At 45.2% G+C, this 16267-nt stretch overlaps 1 protein-coding gene across 2 annotated transcripts in view; it reads right to left on the minus strand.

Annotated features, from left to right (window-relative positions):
* Window positions 1–1363: 1363 nt before the first annotated feature.
* The window catches only part of PAPPA2 (pappalysin 2), a 260484-nt gene continuing 245580 nt past the window's right edge, over window positions 1364–16267 (minus strand). For both annotated transcript variants that reach the window (XM_070497529.1, XM_014845335.3), the window contains 2 exons: window positions 6784–6882; window positions 1364–4668 (listed from right to left, as the gene is read on the minus strand). In XM_070497529.1, the coding sequence (XP_070353630.1) occupies window positions 4594–4668; window positions 6784–6882 (174 nt within the window). In that variant the 3' untranslated portion in view covers window positions 1364–4593. The remainder of the gene's footprint in view (window positions 4669–6783; window positions 6883–16267) is intronic.

Consider the following 16267-nt stretch of genomic DNA (forward strand, 5'->3'; position numbering starts at 1 on the left):
CCCATTTCAACTGGATCTGCTTCACCCTGCAACTGAACATCATGTAGTGGAAAGTACATCTCATTTGGGGACAGAAAACTCGGATTCTCATCCCAACCTGCACTTAGTTATATGAACTTAAAGTTTTCAATAACCTCTCTGATACTCAAGTTTCTTCATCTGTGAAATGGAAACAAAAAATGTTGCTCTGCTTCACCCATGGGTAGTAATAAAGCAGATGGAAGTACTTTGTAAACCATGACGAAAACATCAGGTAATATTATTTTTAGTCTCAAACGTTTATTTCTAGTCACAAACCTCTCTCCCAAGTTCCAAGCTCATACTTCTAACTATCCCACTGGCCTTCCCGAATGGCTTTCAGTGTGCTGAGATAACCGCCCAACCCTTCGGGCAGGCAGGTGGGGCCTGGCATGGCCAGAGACCCTGGCACGCTGCCCCCAGCTGCAGAGGCCTTCTCCAGTGCACTAAACACTGTTCTACATGAAATGTCCAACCAAATATGTGCCCTTTCTTCAAAAGCTTGCTCCTCTTAAGAGGCCTCCCTTTCCCATTGTGATAATCGTTATGGGTGTGTAGCCTTAATGCAGAGGTTATGACCTTTAACCTTTCTCTCCAGCCCTCGCCCTTCCCTTTCCCTATCCTATTAACCATCATTTTTCTTTTCCTTCTTACTTCTTGGTGTCTCACAAAACCAGGCCCGGAGCTACTTCCAGGCATGCGACCTTAAGGAATTTTCTTCACCACACTGACACTTGGTGTCCACATCTGTGAAATGAGAATATGGAAGTTGGAGATCCCTTGCGAGGATTAAATAAGACTGTGTTGGCCAAATGCACGACACATGTTAGCTGGGTTCTACCTTCTAGCTAAGCTGGATGACCCAGTGATGTTCAAGATTGCCCAGCCTTTTCACATTCCTACCTCCGTACTGTCAGCCCTATTCTTCACTTCGCCTGAACTTTCCTCTCCTTCCTTCCCATTTTTGCCTATCAAGCTCATGTGCCTCCTTCACAGACCGTCCTTTAAATGCTACCTGCCTTTGGCATCCAGGAGTGACTCCTACCTCCTCTGAACTGTAAATGATTCCTGCACTCTATTTCACGACTCATGAGGCACTTGACATTACTACTGTGTACTCTGTTTTTGTATATGTCATCTCTTCTCATGAACTTTCCTGTGTATCTCCCTTACTCACAGCATTTAGTTAATAAATAGTTTTTAAGTGAATGAAAGGAATGGTCAATCAATCAATGAAACAATGACGGACGTCTGGACCTGGCACAAGCAAATGGAAAGTGACTTGGAAGTGGCAAAATGATTTAAACAAAGAACAAGACCCCAAAGACACTTCATATTTTGTGTGCTGATTTTTTAATGAACATCTTATAATCTTACAAAATCACTGGCTGTAGCTGTTTTACATTACAATACAGTAGATCAGCTCCTTTCACCGTGTTCCCAATCAAGCCATCCCCTTGGGGTGCTAACTGACGCACTCAATAGTGATCTCACAGAGTAGAGGAAGTGCCAAGTCCAATGCCTTGTCATGGAGGGAGGGAAAGCAGAGAATCCAGAGGAGCTCTTTACTTGGACATACAAGTTTGCCAGCTGCCCATTCTCCTCACTCTCTCCTCTAGTGTCTCTGGTTAGAGGCTGTCACACTAATCATCAGAGGCAGCTAGCCCTGTGTGACCTGGGCACCATAGCCCCTAGTGACTAGGAAAAAGAGGAAGCAGAGAAGTGATGTTGGAGCAAAGAAACAGACAGAAGAGCCTCTGGGAGAGGCCCTCCGGGACCCCATGGATGGGTGAGAGCAGCCGAATGCAGACCACCACGTGGAGCAAGTGTGAGCTGATATCCACTGGGGATCTGTAACCATGATGTGTCAATCCTTCAACTTTATTAGTGACCTGAGGAGCTCAAAACAATGGGCCCCAGGGACAAGGGCTGGAAGAACCTACTGTCTCTGCATGGCCAGAGCTGACTAAGGCTAAGCAGCCCACAGCCTGAGGGGCTTTCCAAACTCCGCAGGAACTGTTCTCTCGCCTTCCCAGGGCAGTGGCAAAGTGCAGATGTTGCCAACCCAGAATAAAATATTTTTACATGAAGTATGGAAGAGCAATGTTCTCACTGTTACCCCTGTGGAGAGACTGAGCACAGACCCCACTGGCATGAACCACAGGCTCCACATTCTTGGGGGGGAGCCTGTAGCCTTCCTGAGCTGGGTAATGCCCAGGGTAACCCTTCCACTGCCTCTGTCTTGGACGAGGCAGGATTCCCCTACACAGAGCTGGACACGCTTCCAGGAATTTGGATACTTTCCCCAAGAAAACAATTATACAACTTTTTCTTCATGGAGAATCTAAACTTTTCCACTGTCCTTTCCATACTGAAGCCTATCAGAATCCCAGAAATAAATACTTATTCTCATCTTAGGGGCACTAAATCTGAACCCAGATAAGGAATGGTAGGTATCCAGGCTTTCCTTTCTCTTATGGCTAGAAACATAGAGGACAAGAGTGTTTTTGCATGGGCAAACTCTGCTCTTTTCTTTCCCCAGTGACTCTGCCCCCTCATTTCATATCCCCACAGATAAATATGTATATATCCCCTTTTCCTTTTTATTCCTTTCCAGAATATTGTTCTTTCCTACACGAAGTTTGGCTCAAGAGAGTAGTGGGTAATATTTCCTCCTCCTCTTTGCAGAGCCATCGCTTCAGTGTTGATAGAACAGTAGAAAACCTGTGGTCAGAGCCAAAGAGTGGACGATGCAGACAGACCGAGGCTGCTCTCTCATTTTTGTCTGTTCTTCACTTCCACTAGAGAAGAAGCTTTGAGGGAGGCAAGCCTCCCAGCCCTTCCTGAGATGACAAACTGGGGTGTTGAACAAGAAAGCAGCTCCTTACTCTCTTTCCCCAAGGCCTAATCCAGAAATCACTACCACAACACAACGGCAATAGAGCACAGGCACAAAGAGAAAGCCTGGGACATAAACAGAGGCAGGGTGATGGGGTCATTCCACAGACAACCCATCTATTGAACAAGAAGGGATAACAAAATGGACCCTAAATGGTTGAAATTCCTCTCTCTCCCCACAGAGTGTCACCCTTGCTCCACGTGTTTCCAGAGCTTGCTCAAGTCGAACATCTCTGGGCCACAGATTGGATACATGGCGCTTGAATAGAATTTGCCTCAGATTCTGCATTGTTTAAAGGATCCCCCTTGGTCTGCTTTGGAGACTTGCAAAAAGGCTGAGTCTCTCCTTGATTCACTTCATCCTCCTGCCCTGGGCTCTGCCTCACCCCTGACCTCTCCCCTCTGTATGGCCTCCCTTGGCTCCTCCATCTCAGCCTGTTCTTCCATCTTCTCCCTCCTTTCTCCTGTGTCATTTCCATAACACTTTTTCGCCCCAGAAAATCAACAATCAGTCATGTGGCTGTGAATGATGCTTAGGCTTGGGAACTTAGAAGGAGTGAGACCACAGGCCAAGTATGAGGAATGCGTGAGTTCCTGTTATCTGGTGATCAGAGAATGAGCCCTAATACTAACTTGATCGATGGGCTGGCTGACAGCCACACTTGGAACAGGCACATATGGAAGTGTAGACAATCCCAGGTCTCACCAACTCCAACTAAGAGTTTTGAGAAGTGTAGAGAAGTGAATCTATTGTTTTTGGATGGATACTCAAGAACCACGTCTAGTTCTGGACCCATCACCAGTAGGTAGTCCCACCCAACTTTCCACGCCTCTTAGTATTGTCATTCCAACCCCCATCTCCTCAAAGTGGGCCCAGCTCCCAGCTCATACAAAGATGATTAGCTGACATGTTAGCCTCAAGAACTCCATCTAATCTTCCTCTCTCTCCTTCTTCCACTTCCCTCTCAACCTGCCAATTCTCATCAATAGAAAGATGGCAGAAGAACTTGTCTTTCTGTCCTCAGATGCTCAGCATTCATTTTGGACATGAACTTCACAGCAGCATGTGTGGAACAATGGATAATTTTAGCTTAGTAGACAGCAAAAAATATAATATATATAATATATTTATATAATTATGTTTAAATACTTATAAAGAATTAATAACTAACTTCATTATTACTACGGGAGACTACACAAAAGAAAGGGAGAGAGCCAGTTTAGAGTAGATGAGCCCTGAAAGATGGCAATCCATTCAAAATGGGTATCAACAGAGAGTCCCTGGTAACTTCTCTTCTAGTATTTTGGTATTGGTTTACAAGTTAGGTGGAGCTGAATAGCTGGCAGAGTGGGGAGCAGGGTAAGAGTTGAGGATGGGGTTGGATAGAATATAAATGGGGGAGGAGGGTCCTTGTATATCTATCATATTTCTTCTTCCACTTTTAATCAACTGCCTCCTTGAAGAAACTTTTGCCTATGATCCTTCCCTACTTGGGCTACTCGATGCAATCACTGGCACCTATAAACATCCTCTCGTGTTTCTTATAGATCCTTCACATTCTTCCTTCTTCCCTCATTTCATGGTCTTTCTTCTTCATTAACCTCTTGTTTCCTTTTGGGGAAGCCTCTCTTTCTTACTGCCTCCAGGGCAGTGGAAGGAGGAGCTTGATCCCACAGTTACTGATTTTCTTCAGCCTTGGGGTCTCGGCAGGTGCATTCATCCAGGTCGCAGTCAGCAGCAAATGGAATGACCTAGGGGAAATCAAAGAGAAGTTGAAATAACCCATTTTTGTGCCAAACTTAAGACTCTTCAGCCAGCTTTCACTTCTCTCCCTTGGTCCCAGAGGAAGTGTGGGAACACGTGTTAATATTACAGAACTGAAATTAATACTCAGTACTTTCACTTACATACCATGTCTCCCTAGGCAAGGTAAACCATCCTTGCTTCACTTTCTTTATATATAAAGTGGGTGGACAACGGTAACTACCCCAGAGTGTAATAGTGTGGTTTAAATAAGAGGATGGATATAAAACACATTTCCAGGCACCTGTAACACTTGTTATTGCTACTTCTAATATTACCACTAATGTCTAAAGCTACCGTTGCAAATGTTTTCGTTGCTATTATCAACTGCACAAAAATCCCTACAAAGTAGGTAAAATGAATGTTAGCATTTTCTTTTTTCAAGAAAAGCCAAGAGAAGTTGGATGACTCAACTCAAGGTCACGACACTATCTGGAAAACCAAGACTCTATAGCCTAGCTCTATGACTCTGACCCCTTGGTGTTCTTGGGGCCATAGGAGCATCCTTGCCATCTTCATAAGCATGAGGTTTTGCCCTTCTTGAACCCAGGATAGACACTTTGGCTTGGTGAAACAACGCATCTCTCTACCCATTGTTTGTGGCTGGACTGCCCTCCTGCTATGTAATTATCCCTCCTCTATGCCAGAGATGGTCCAGCAAAAATTGCTCTCTTCCTGCTTGTGCTGCTACTAACAGATAAACATACTTTTTGAATGTCTGTAACTAGCTTCAGAGAGAACCGGGCATTCGGGAGACATGATACAAAAATGGCAAACATTCTACCCTTTGGGCATGACAATCAAATGAGGTAAAAATATATAGGCATATGAGAAAATTGTTCAAGTACACTGAAGAGACGGGCTTGGTGATCGGGCAAGTGGGCTGGAGAACGGGTGGCGCTGTTTGGGGAAACTTCCCAGCATATTTTCACATATGAAGTAAAATGTGACTTGGGAATCAACAGGGGGGTGAAGTGCATTTTCAATACTGATTCTTGTGTACACTGGCCACAGGCACTGAAATCTATTAAAGACAAACCCTAGATTTGCTGAGTGGGAGATGGAGATGGGGAGAGAATTGCTTGCTTTCTTCTGAAGTGGTCCTGTCTTCCAGTGTAGAGATGGGACCCTTGACAAGTTACCTTCTGCAGGTGAGACTAGGAACTAGTTGGCATGATTTCTGACCTGTCATCCAAGCTCTTGATCTGTTTCCCTTGGTTTGTAATTTATTGGTTTTTAGAGCAAAAGAGGGCCAAATTGAACAGTGATACAATGAGCCGCTGAGCGCTCTGCACTAAATAAGTTAATTCACGTAAGTGGTGAAAATAGTGCCTGGCACATAGCTAGCATTCAGTAAATATTAGTCATTAGGGGCTGTAGGATTCAGCTCTGTGTAGAGGTGATCATGTAGGTGTGACTTTATTGTGGACACATGTACAAGGAAGGTAATACCATGTCCCCATTGGCCAACTAGCATCATATGTCTTCGGAGTACTTGGTTTTTTATCCATATTATTGCAAAATTTCAGCCTATTCAATTTGCAGGCTTAGCTTGAGCATATCTGTCAATTTAAGAGAGCCCAGAGCCCAGTTCAGAGAGTGCTCCAGGTAGCTTTTGGTGGCCACTCAACACATATCTGCAATATGATTACAATACACTTTATAGGATTGTTAACTTAATTATGAAGATCCATAATAACTGGACATCACTTCATTGGTAAGCTTGCCTCCCCAAGGGGTGGAGGCCATTATTCCCTGCCTACAAAAATGTTTCCTGGATGACGACGCAGGTGTGAATCTCCGAGTAGCAAAAGCCAGGGCTTTTCTGAAGGAGTCACAGGACTGACGATTAAAGAACTAGTATTTTCTAATAATCTATCCTAAAACCACTATCCTTAATCCTGTCACTGTAGAAGCTCCAATGTTTGTTCACTATAATCTCCACTTCTTGACTGTTGAATAAAAACCAATAATGATAGCTCATGAAGGAGAGCTAGCCAAAGCACCTGCCTTTACTCCTGGAGCTGCCGCCCCCTCCCCACACCCCCAGGTGCCTCACTTACCTTCTTGGAGGAGAGTGTGGACGAGCAGCAGTCTCCCCCATCGTAGTGGCAGTAGGCCCGATTGTTGATGGTATCACACCAACCGTCTGCTTGGAAAGGCTGGCAAGGAGGTGGGAGGTCAGTGTCTAAGCTCGGCTTCACTGTGCTTCACCCTATTCTCCCACTCACCCCCACACCAGCATAATCCGTGCACCTCAAGAGATAAGATGGGAGAGCACCAAGGGGCAGGGCACAAACTGACCCAACATTCGCAAGAAGTTGCAGTCTCAAGATAAGACCCTTGGATCTAAGGAATTGTCAAATTTCACCTGTAGCACCTACTGCTGGCCTACTCGAGGGTCCAGAATGGTTCATTTAAATTCCTTGATAAATTTTTTGCTTTCTTGTGATAATAGGTACATTATTTAATTATTATAAATATTATTTATATTGTGTAGGTTACAAAATGTTTTCACACATTTTAACTCTGTTGATCATCAGGAGAAGTCTGTGTATCAGGAAAGGTTGGCTTTAAAAGTCCCATTTTATCAGTGAGTAAACAGAGATGTACAGAGGTGACAAAAATCGCTCCAGGTCACACAGTTGGAGCCCAGATGATCTTGGGATTAGAAGTCATCAATCTTGACTCTTTGCTGCTTGGGATTAAGGACCATAACCTCCACGACTTCTCCTGGTCCCTGTGCTTAGAGACCCTAGACCCTAGTAGTCTTGGGGTGCTGTGAAGACTCAAATGGTGTGTGACCAGAATGCAGTGGTCCTAGAGTTTGGGGCATGAGTGCTGGGACAGAAATAGTCCCACACATACAGCCACCTCATGCACAGCAGCTAGACACAGAGCTAGGGCAGAGAAAGCTGAACGGTTTCCATCTACTCCTGTTACTGTCGCAAGTTAACAAAACAGGAAAGGGGCCCAGGCCAAACCAGAGTTAATGGAGTGTTTCAGCCCAAAAGGGAATGCATGATAAGAACACTAACAAGTGGTTAAAAAATAGTTCAGCAGCCCAATGCATTATTTCTCTAGAACCACTTTTGGAGGAAGACAGTGTCCGACAGCATCCTGGAGGGCACATCTGCCAGCCCACCTACTCAAGCACACTGGCTGCTCCCCATCCTGAGTGGATGCCCAGCTGCGAAGCCTCAGGAAAGATCTTGTGGTCAAACTCTTTGGGCCACAAGACAGTAGACTCCTGAGTTCTGAGGCCACCTTCCAGTTCACATTTTCAAATAACTTTCTCTCCCCCGACCCTCCTTAAATGTCAACTGTTCCCTATTTCACTATGCTTTGATGAGATAGATCACTAAACCAAAAAATGGACATTAAATAACTTTCAGCAATTGAGTTACATCAGAACGAGCTCATCCAAGTTATTACTTCAATGTTTTGATTTATTCTATGGGGTCCTGAGGTCATTTGCACATCGTTCCAGATGTATACCAGTTTGCCAACCACTGAAAGCTGCTACTTGTGGGGTGGAACTCAACAGCTGTCGCACAGCTGCACAGCAATATTAGTTGAGAGCAGTAAGTGAAAATGAATTGTGTTTTCAACACGGGCCTCACTGGGATAAAAGACAAAGATTCTGAGATGAGCATTTGTCTTTAACACTGGAGTCAGTTACTTTGGCTCAGGAGAATCTGGGATAACTATGCAATCAGGACTTGTGTTCACAACTGCAGCCAAATAATAGGAGTCAAAATACCATTAGCTGCATCCTTAACACCTATAGATGCTGTCGGGAGGACCGGATACGGAGATTCCCTCAGAGTTTTCTTTTTCTTCTTCAAGTGTTTGGAGTATATTTTCTTCATCTAACACTGCATGTGTTACTTTTTCTCCAACCCTGACTGACTCATTGGCAAAATTTAATCTGTTCCTTCTTTCTTTTTCATATAATTGTCTGTAAAAATCCAGAGAGCACCCAAAATACTTTTTCTACATATAAAAGCATGGTCTTCAGTATGGAGGATTAAAGGGAGATCCAAAGATCTTCCTTTTCATAAGAACAACTTAAACATTTGAATGAATTAATAGAGGACCCTGGGGAATCTGTCCTTCCAAAATCTTTCCCAAGCATGGCTTCTCATCTCAAGAACATTAGGGAAGATACGTTGAAAGAGCAAATATTGTCTAGGTGACCTTCTCTAGGTGTCACTGGGACTTCTATTGCTATAGCCTGGATACGATTTCTAGAAGCTGCTTATTTTCTGCTCTTAAAGGGTCATCTGGGAAGAGAAGGGAATTTATAAAAAAAGAACAGAAATACAGAGAAAAGGTTGGAAAGACTCAAGTATTTAATTTACTATATACCTATTAGAATTAATTGCTCCTCCCCCAACCTGCCAAAAACAACTACTCCACCCTAAACAAACAGAGTCTCCTATGGCAACATGTGCCTGGGAAGCTTGACAGCTTGAGTCCAAAGTCACAATGGAAAAAATAGGAAGGGAAAAATGACTAATTGATCCAAACTTTTTAAAGCATCTGAAGACTGGGGTAGACCTGGAGATCTAAATCTTAACAATTGAAAGGTGTCAGACTGCGGACATCCCTCCTCCCTGCGGGAAAATTCCCCAGTTTCCTGGGGAGGGTACAAGGCTTGGTTTCTCTGCACAGTGAGTCCATAGGCGCATTTTCCATACCCATACATTTATCCTGTAACATCAGAAAACGAAGTGGTCCACATAAGGGAAGTTTTTAAACGCCTGAAGCTTATTCCTTTAGGGGCCACTTTTTCATTTTCATTTTAATCATTTCAACAACAACAAAAAACCTTTATAAAATTCCTGTTTCCCTGCCTTTTAATAACTTATAGACTACAAAGCCATCAAGAGGAATATTTTTTATTTTCACCTTCAGAGCCACTCTCTGCATTGGGCTATTCACCCCTTTGCTAAATGGGCCCATGCACGCGCGTGCACACACACACACACACACACTCTCTTTCATGAGTCAAGCTTCCTAGAATTATACCTAAATGAATACCTAAATCTGAGAGAGAGGCTGGCTTGCTCTTCTTATGACATATGAGCTTGATGATACCTATTTTAGTTGTTATAGGAAGGCTTTTCTTGCCAGCTAGCTGTGTTCCAGCAGATGAGGTGGCCATATAAATGGTTGTGCATAATGGATGAAATATGCTGAGGAAGGGCAGTCAGCCTATCCAACCTATACAACTTTGGAAACTTCTCAAAAGTAAAGATAATCTCTTCTTTATGTTATATTATCTAGTGATATTTTCTGTTTAAAGTTGTTCTAGGGAGTTAGGCATGGGGTTGGTTGCCCTGTCTGGTGTCTACGGATGCAGTCATTCCTTCAATAACTCCATACTCTTTATCCCAAACCTACATGTGCCAGGCATTGTTAGAGGGATGCAGAGATAAATAAAAATGGCTTCAGCCCTTGAGAGAACTCACCATAAGTAATTATTGCTTATGATGATGAGTGCTAGCATAGAGATGTGGACAGGAGAGAAGCACCTAATCCAGATTTGGGGGAGGGGACGGGAAGCCGCATGAGCTTTCAGTGGATGGCTTAGCCACATCCAGTTCCTGAAGAGAGCTTAGGACTGGATGATTCAGAGGGGAAGAGGAGCCTGTGCAGGGGAAGAAGAGGGTGAAAACCGAAAGGTGGGTGGTGCTAGACTGCTATCTCAGGCCCATCCTCAGGAAGAAGTCCATAAACTTTGACTGATTGGCTGATAATACCTCTATTACTTGAAGTAGATGAAGAATATTTTTCTTTTACAGCTTGCAACAGAACTCATGACCACAATGATGTTTTAGAAAGGTTAGTTTTGGACTTCAGAACTTCTGCTCTGCTAACCTACAGTTTGGCACCTCAGCCAAAAGTGACCATGTCTCTACAGGTAAGGCATGGGGCAGAAGCCTTATTTATCATCTTGAAGGGTGTTTCAGACCAGAGGATGCTCATCACACTTTTGCCTAATGCCTAATACTATTTTCTTTCTCCCACATCATTGCCCATCAAAACCTTCTAGTTATACGAATGACAAATCAGACCCACATGCATTTCTTCATATTGATCAGGCTGCATCAGGCCCAAAAGAAGTCCTTTTCCAGGGCAGCTGTGGCACCACACCCGGTGGAGTCCTTGCAGCAGATGGAAGCTCTACGTAAATTTCCACAAGTATGTGTGTCAATTTTCTCTTCTTTCCTAGCTCTCCAATGAATGGTGATCTCCAGCCTGATTCTCATTCTCCTTTCATCCCATGGATCTGCCTACTGTGTCCACACTGCTTGGGTTTCACTGCAAGGCCTCTCTTAGAATCTCAGGGGCAAAACTTGGGAGACCTTTGAGACGCCTTAGGGACCCTTGATGACCAGAACACTACTTGATTCTTTTAAAGGACCACAGATATATGAAATTCTAAGGCTGGATGGAGCCTTGAAGACTATTTAGTAAAAACCCCTCACTTTACAAATGATGAAATGGAGCTTTAAAAGGTGAAATGTCTTGTTTATAAGGTTAGTTAGTAGAAATCCTGGGAACAGAGCCTAAATTTCTTAATTCTTGATAAGATGTTCTTTTTACTATATCATGCTACCACTCTCTGATGACTTCATTAATCTTTTAATTTGGGGGGAAAGCAAGGTAACTTAAACTCCTTTGGCACCTCTACAAAAAAGGCCTAGGTGCAGGAGCATCAATCATGAAGTGAACACAGTAACCCAACAGAGAAACAAGAAAAAGGGTCTGATATATAATGTCAAGTCCCCTGGACCCCCACAACTTCACTTCTCCTTTTCTCAGTTGTGGGTCAAAGTTTATCCCAAATAAGCTACCTGGTACCATAGCTCCTTCTGGGCTCAGGCTTGTCGGCCCATATTTCCCTGGAGGCTGATTCCCCCAGGAGGAAGCAACACTATGCTCCCATCCCATCAGCACATGCCTGAAACCCAGAAACATTTATTTCTGGGCCCCAGAATGGTAAAGCCAGGCATTTTTCTGCTCACGAAAGTCATCTGAGGAAAAGAGGAAATGAAGTTGTTCCACTCCCCCAGTGTTCACCCCTTGGGGTGGGAGGGTGCCGATGATCTCACGTTTGTGGGTTTGCAACAATCTTCCTGGAAAATGTAAAACTAAAATAGACAGATACCCTGAGATGGATCTTGAAGGAAGAGCTTCTCAGATAAACCTTCTTTGGAAAATCTCATCTGGCTTCCTGGACCCAGAGAGTTCTCCCTGCCCCTGTGCTACTGTCGCATATTTTATCCACATATGTATTACAGGACTTAACACTCTGAGTGTATCACCAAGGGCTCAGAGACTAAGCACCCTTGCAGTCCCTGCTACTAGCTCAGCGCCTGATGCCCAGCAGGTTCTCAACAAATAAACATGAGGGTGGCTAACCACATCTCCTTGGCATGCTTTATGACCAGCTCCCTCCTTTTCATTACTCTCTCCTACTAGGGGCAGAGTTTTGATATACCTTTATTTCTGAGAGAGAAGAGATAGTAGAATATACCCTCTGAAAGTTCTCTTTCTATAAACAATCCAAAAATGCTGGAGAGAATGTAACAATATCTTCTCAGTTCCACAGCTGGGATAATAAGAAAAGAAAGGAAATTATCTAGACGCCAAAAACAAAAAGAAGCTGAAAACCAGAGCAGAAATAAGGCCATGAAACCATCGCTGTCCTAGGAATGTTTGCAAATATCGGTAATCAAGTGATTGGGTTTCAACAGCTGATGGGGAATAGGGGCCTAGATCTTGGGCCTTTGCAAGGTGGAGCACTTTTAAGCCACGCTATTAGTATTTTAATAAGATGACTATGTTTGCAAGGACTAATATGGAATGACACAGTCACATGGTGATGCTGCACTGGTAGCTTGGTTACTTGGAACCAAGAGATTTGCTCCTTCCTACCAGCCCTGAAGTCTACATGACTCAAATCTGGGCCTTGGCAAAGTCACTAATAACTAAGATATTAAGTCCCTGCTGTGTTACCAGCCAAGAGTTGAAAGTGCAAAGAATACTTCCTTGAAGGCCAAGGGTCTGCTCCACAAACAATAGATAGGCAAGATGTAATTGAAAGAAAAGCAATGAAGACACACATTCTATTGGAGGGGCAGAGGGAAGCAGCACCGTTTAGCGGCCCCAAGAGAGAAGCATCAGGACTTGTGATCTAGTCTTGTGTCTATGGTGCTTTACTTGGTCCATGTGAGGTCATATAGCTTCTGTGAAGGGCTTCAAACCTCTGCCTGTGCAATCCACCAGACCCTCAGGAACGGAAAAGTAAATGTGTGCCTTTACAGGGTGTGAAAGCCTGGTTACAACCAGCTTATCTATATCTGACACCAAAACCAAACCACAGTCTTAGAACGGAAATAATCAAGTAGTGCAAAAACTTAGCTCTTCTGAGAGAAGTAGTTGGGATAAATGGAGGCGAAAAAACAAACGCAAACAAAATACGGCCAATTGACTGCTTTCACTTGTAATATTTTCATCTGCTTCAAGGTACCCAGAACCTAACAGCTCCTGCCCAGGAAAATGATCAAAGCTGTATAGTACGGTGATTAAGAGCACGGGATATGGTGTTAGATCAACCTGTGCCCAGATCCCAGCTCTGCTCCTTACCAACTCCTAGAATCTGGGCAAGTTACTGGACTTCTTGAAGCAGCAGTATCCTCATTCACAAACGAGAATAACACCTACATCATAGGGTCATTGTAAGGAACCAATTAGCAAATGGAGGTAAAATACTTGGCATGGTACCTGGCCCACAGGAAGTGTTCAGTGAATGCTAGTTTTATGAAATTGCCAGGAACACTACCATTGCTTTTTGCCCCTGTGGGTTGGTGTCTGAGTTCCCCCCATGGAGACTTTGGTCAGAAAAACTTGAAGATGCTGCCACCAACACTTTAGAGTCAAAGCCGTGGATGCTCTCATGCCTGTGAGCCTCCTGCCCCATCCACTTCACCACAGATGCACCCATCTGAGTCACGAAGGAGAGAGAGTCAGGTGACAGGGGAAATGGGTCCGGAACTTGTAAAAACAAAGTGGGAAAGTCCTGACTGGCTTCTGGAAACTAAGGCTCTCCTCAAAACCATAGTGGTGACTTGGGTGCCTCAGCCTCTGAAAAACCCCAAACCATCACAGACACCTCTTCCCTGACGTGCGCCACAGGAAAACAGGAAGGTGAGAAGACTCTGTGACTTACTTTTCAGCCAAAAACAACCTTCTAGCAGCTCCTTTCATTTAGCTGCAAATAAGACCCAGCGGTACAGACTCTCCACCTCGCAAACATACACCAACCTGCTTCCCCACAAGGCTCTCCTCTTGGTCCAACATGGCCCGGGGGCTTCTCACTCACCCCAAGCAGATGGGGGGAGTTAGAGGCCCAGATGGCGAAGATGCGGCAGGGGAGTCTTCAGGCAGAGTCTGCATTTTTCTGCGCCAGAAAAACATCAGCTCTAAGTTAGAGCTCTGCTTCTCAAGAGATAGAGACAGGAGAAAATAGCCCTTCACAGGCCCTTGTCCCGCTATCCTAGGTGGCTTCAAAACAAAACGACATAGCCCTCCTGCAAATGTGTGTTCTGTTCCTCTGTGGAGAAACGCCACTGCGGTGCGCCACGGCCGCTGATGGCAGTGTGTCCTGGCCCTCACAGGAACCAGAGGCCTCACCAACAGAAGAAACTCTGTGCCTTTGGCCTCAGTACCCTCTACCTTTTACCAAAATTACATGAGACGGTGGCAGCACCGAGGGCTCCCCTCCCTGCCATCGCCTCCATTCCTTCCTCAGATCTCCATAATCACTCAAAAGGTCACTGTCCAGCCCCTCCGCATCAAATCCCAACTCCATGTCCTAAAGAAACAAACGTCCCCCACACCTTCTTTCTCCTCTTCTGTCAGTCTCACTCCATCTGCCATGCTTCCCCTCTTCTCTGGAGGAGCTAACCTTACATGGTCGGCTAGTCCAGACGTGATGCTAGTGATTCCCAGTCTTTTGCTGTCAAACTCTGATTTCACAGCAGTGTTGCCCTCTCTCCTTCCTGGACCATACAGCAACACTTCCCAGGATGCTGTCTGGTGACAGGGCAGCAGTCCTCCAGCTGGCCTGATTGCTGTGCTCCAGCAGTACTGATATCTGTGGTACAGCAAAGTCTGTGCTGGACTCCCAGCAAGAACTCATAATGCTACACCATCAGACCTCATTCCCATCTCCACTGGGAGGCTGGTGGGCCCATTAATTCTCAGGATTTTGTTTCTTGATTTCATGGCGTAAATGAGGTAGGGTGGCCCACAAACTCTCCTGACAGCCCTGCCGCATGGCACCTGAGTTTCTTCTTTTAAGAGGAATGGATTAACAATTGTTTGTTCGGGGAATTTCTGGCCTCCTTGCCAGCTAATTGGAGCCAGCCTACTGTGTTTTAAGGTCAGAGATAGAAACTATGAACACAAGAGGTTTAAACTGTGCAAGGGCCATAGGAGCAGGGACACTCCTGCTTTGCTCCTTTTCCACTCCTGTGTCCTTCCGTCAGCAATAAGGCCCCTGCATCGGCACAATGCCGAACACACCACAGTAGGTGCCCAATGAATATTTGGTGAGTGGCACTCGGGGAGCCCCTCCAGAATGAACTATAAACCGAGAACGCAAAATATTTTTTGCTTTCCATTCCTCTTGCCTTTTCTCCAAGAGAAGGTCCCTTTCCTCTGTCTTATTCCCCAGCCTCCCCAGGTATCTATTCTCGCTATCAGTTACTCTCTCTAAAACATCACCTGAAAACAGCTTAGCATGACCTTCCAGGTAAAGGTTCACTAACCGTCGATTCTTACAGAAGCAAACGTAAAGATTCAGAAGAAGGAAACCGAGAGTGGAATTTCAGGCCCCTGCAGGCACCTGGCTGAGCAGGTGGAGCCTTCCGCCTGGCCCTCACCTCTGTAGGTGGTCCCTCCCTCAGCTCCCCCCCTCTTGGCCCTCTGCTACCTGTCATGCCAGGACCACACCCCGCCTGATTGAAACCTTAGCCGTACACACTCTGTTCAAGAGCTCACATAGCTCTGGAAGGTAAAGGAGACAAAAGGATGGGAAGTAGGAAGAAGTCAGAAGAGGACAACCTGCAGCTGGGAGAAAGGGATGGAAAAGCACGTGACTCCTGGAAGAAGGCCCAGGGCAAACAGCAGGGGTCCTGCTCTGACCCGGAGCCTTCACTTCTGTCTGTCCCCGTCTCCTGGTTCCTTGGCCAGCCTGCAGTTCATGGGAGGTCGAGGCAAGCCTGGGCCGGCGGAGGGAATGTTCCACCGCAGCCCCTGACACGCGTGCTCACCCCCCGTGCCCCTGCCACACGCACATGATGCCAGGCTGTTTGGCGTTTCTTGGCTCCCCAAGCCTGCCTGTGGAAGATGACTGGGAATGCAGACTGTGGGAGGAAACAACAATATTCATTGTTTGGATTAAATATTTTTCTTGGCCCTCCTGCTGTTTGCTGAGCGTCTTATTTTTTTTTTCATTTCCCATTCTCT

The sequence above is a fragment of the Equus asinus genome, chromosome 25, assembly GCF_041296235.1.
Source record: "Equus asinus isolate D_3611 breed Donkey chromosome 25, EquAss-T2T_v2, whole genome shotgun sequence".
NCBI classification, from domain to species: Eukaryota; Metazoa; Chordata; class Mammalia; order Perissodactyla; family Equidae; genus Equus; species Equus asinus.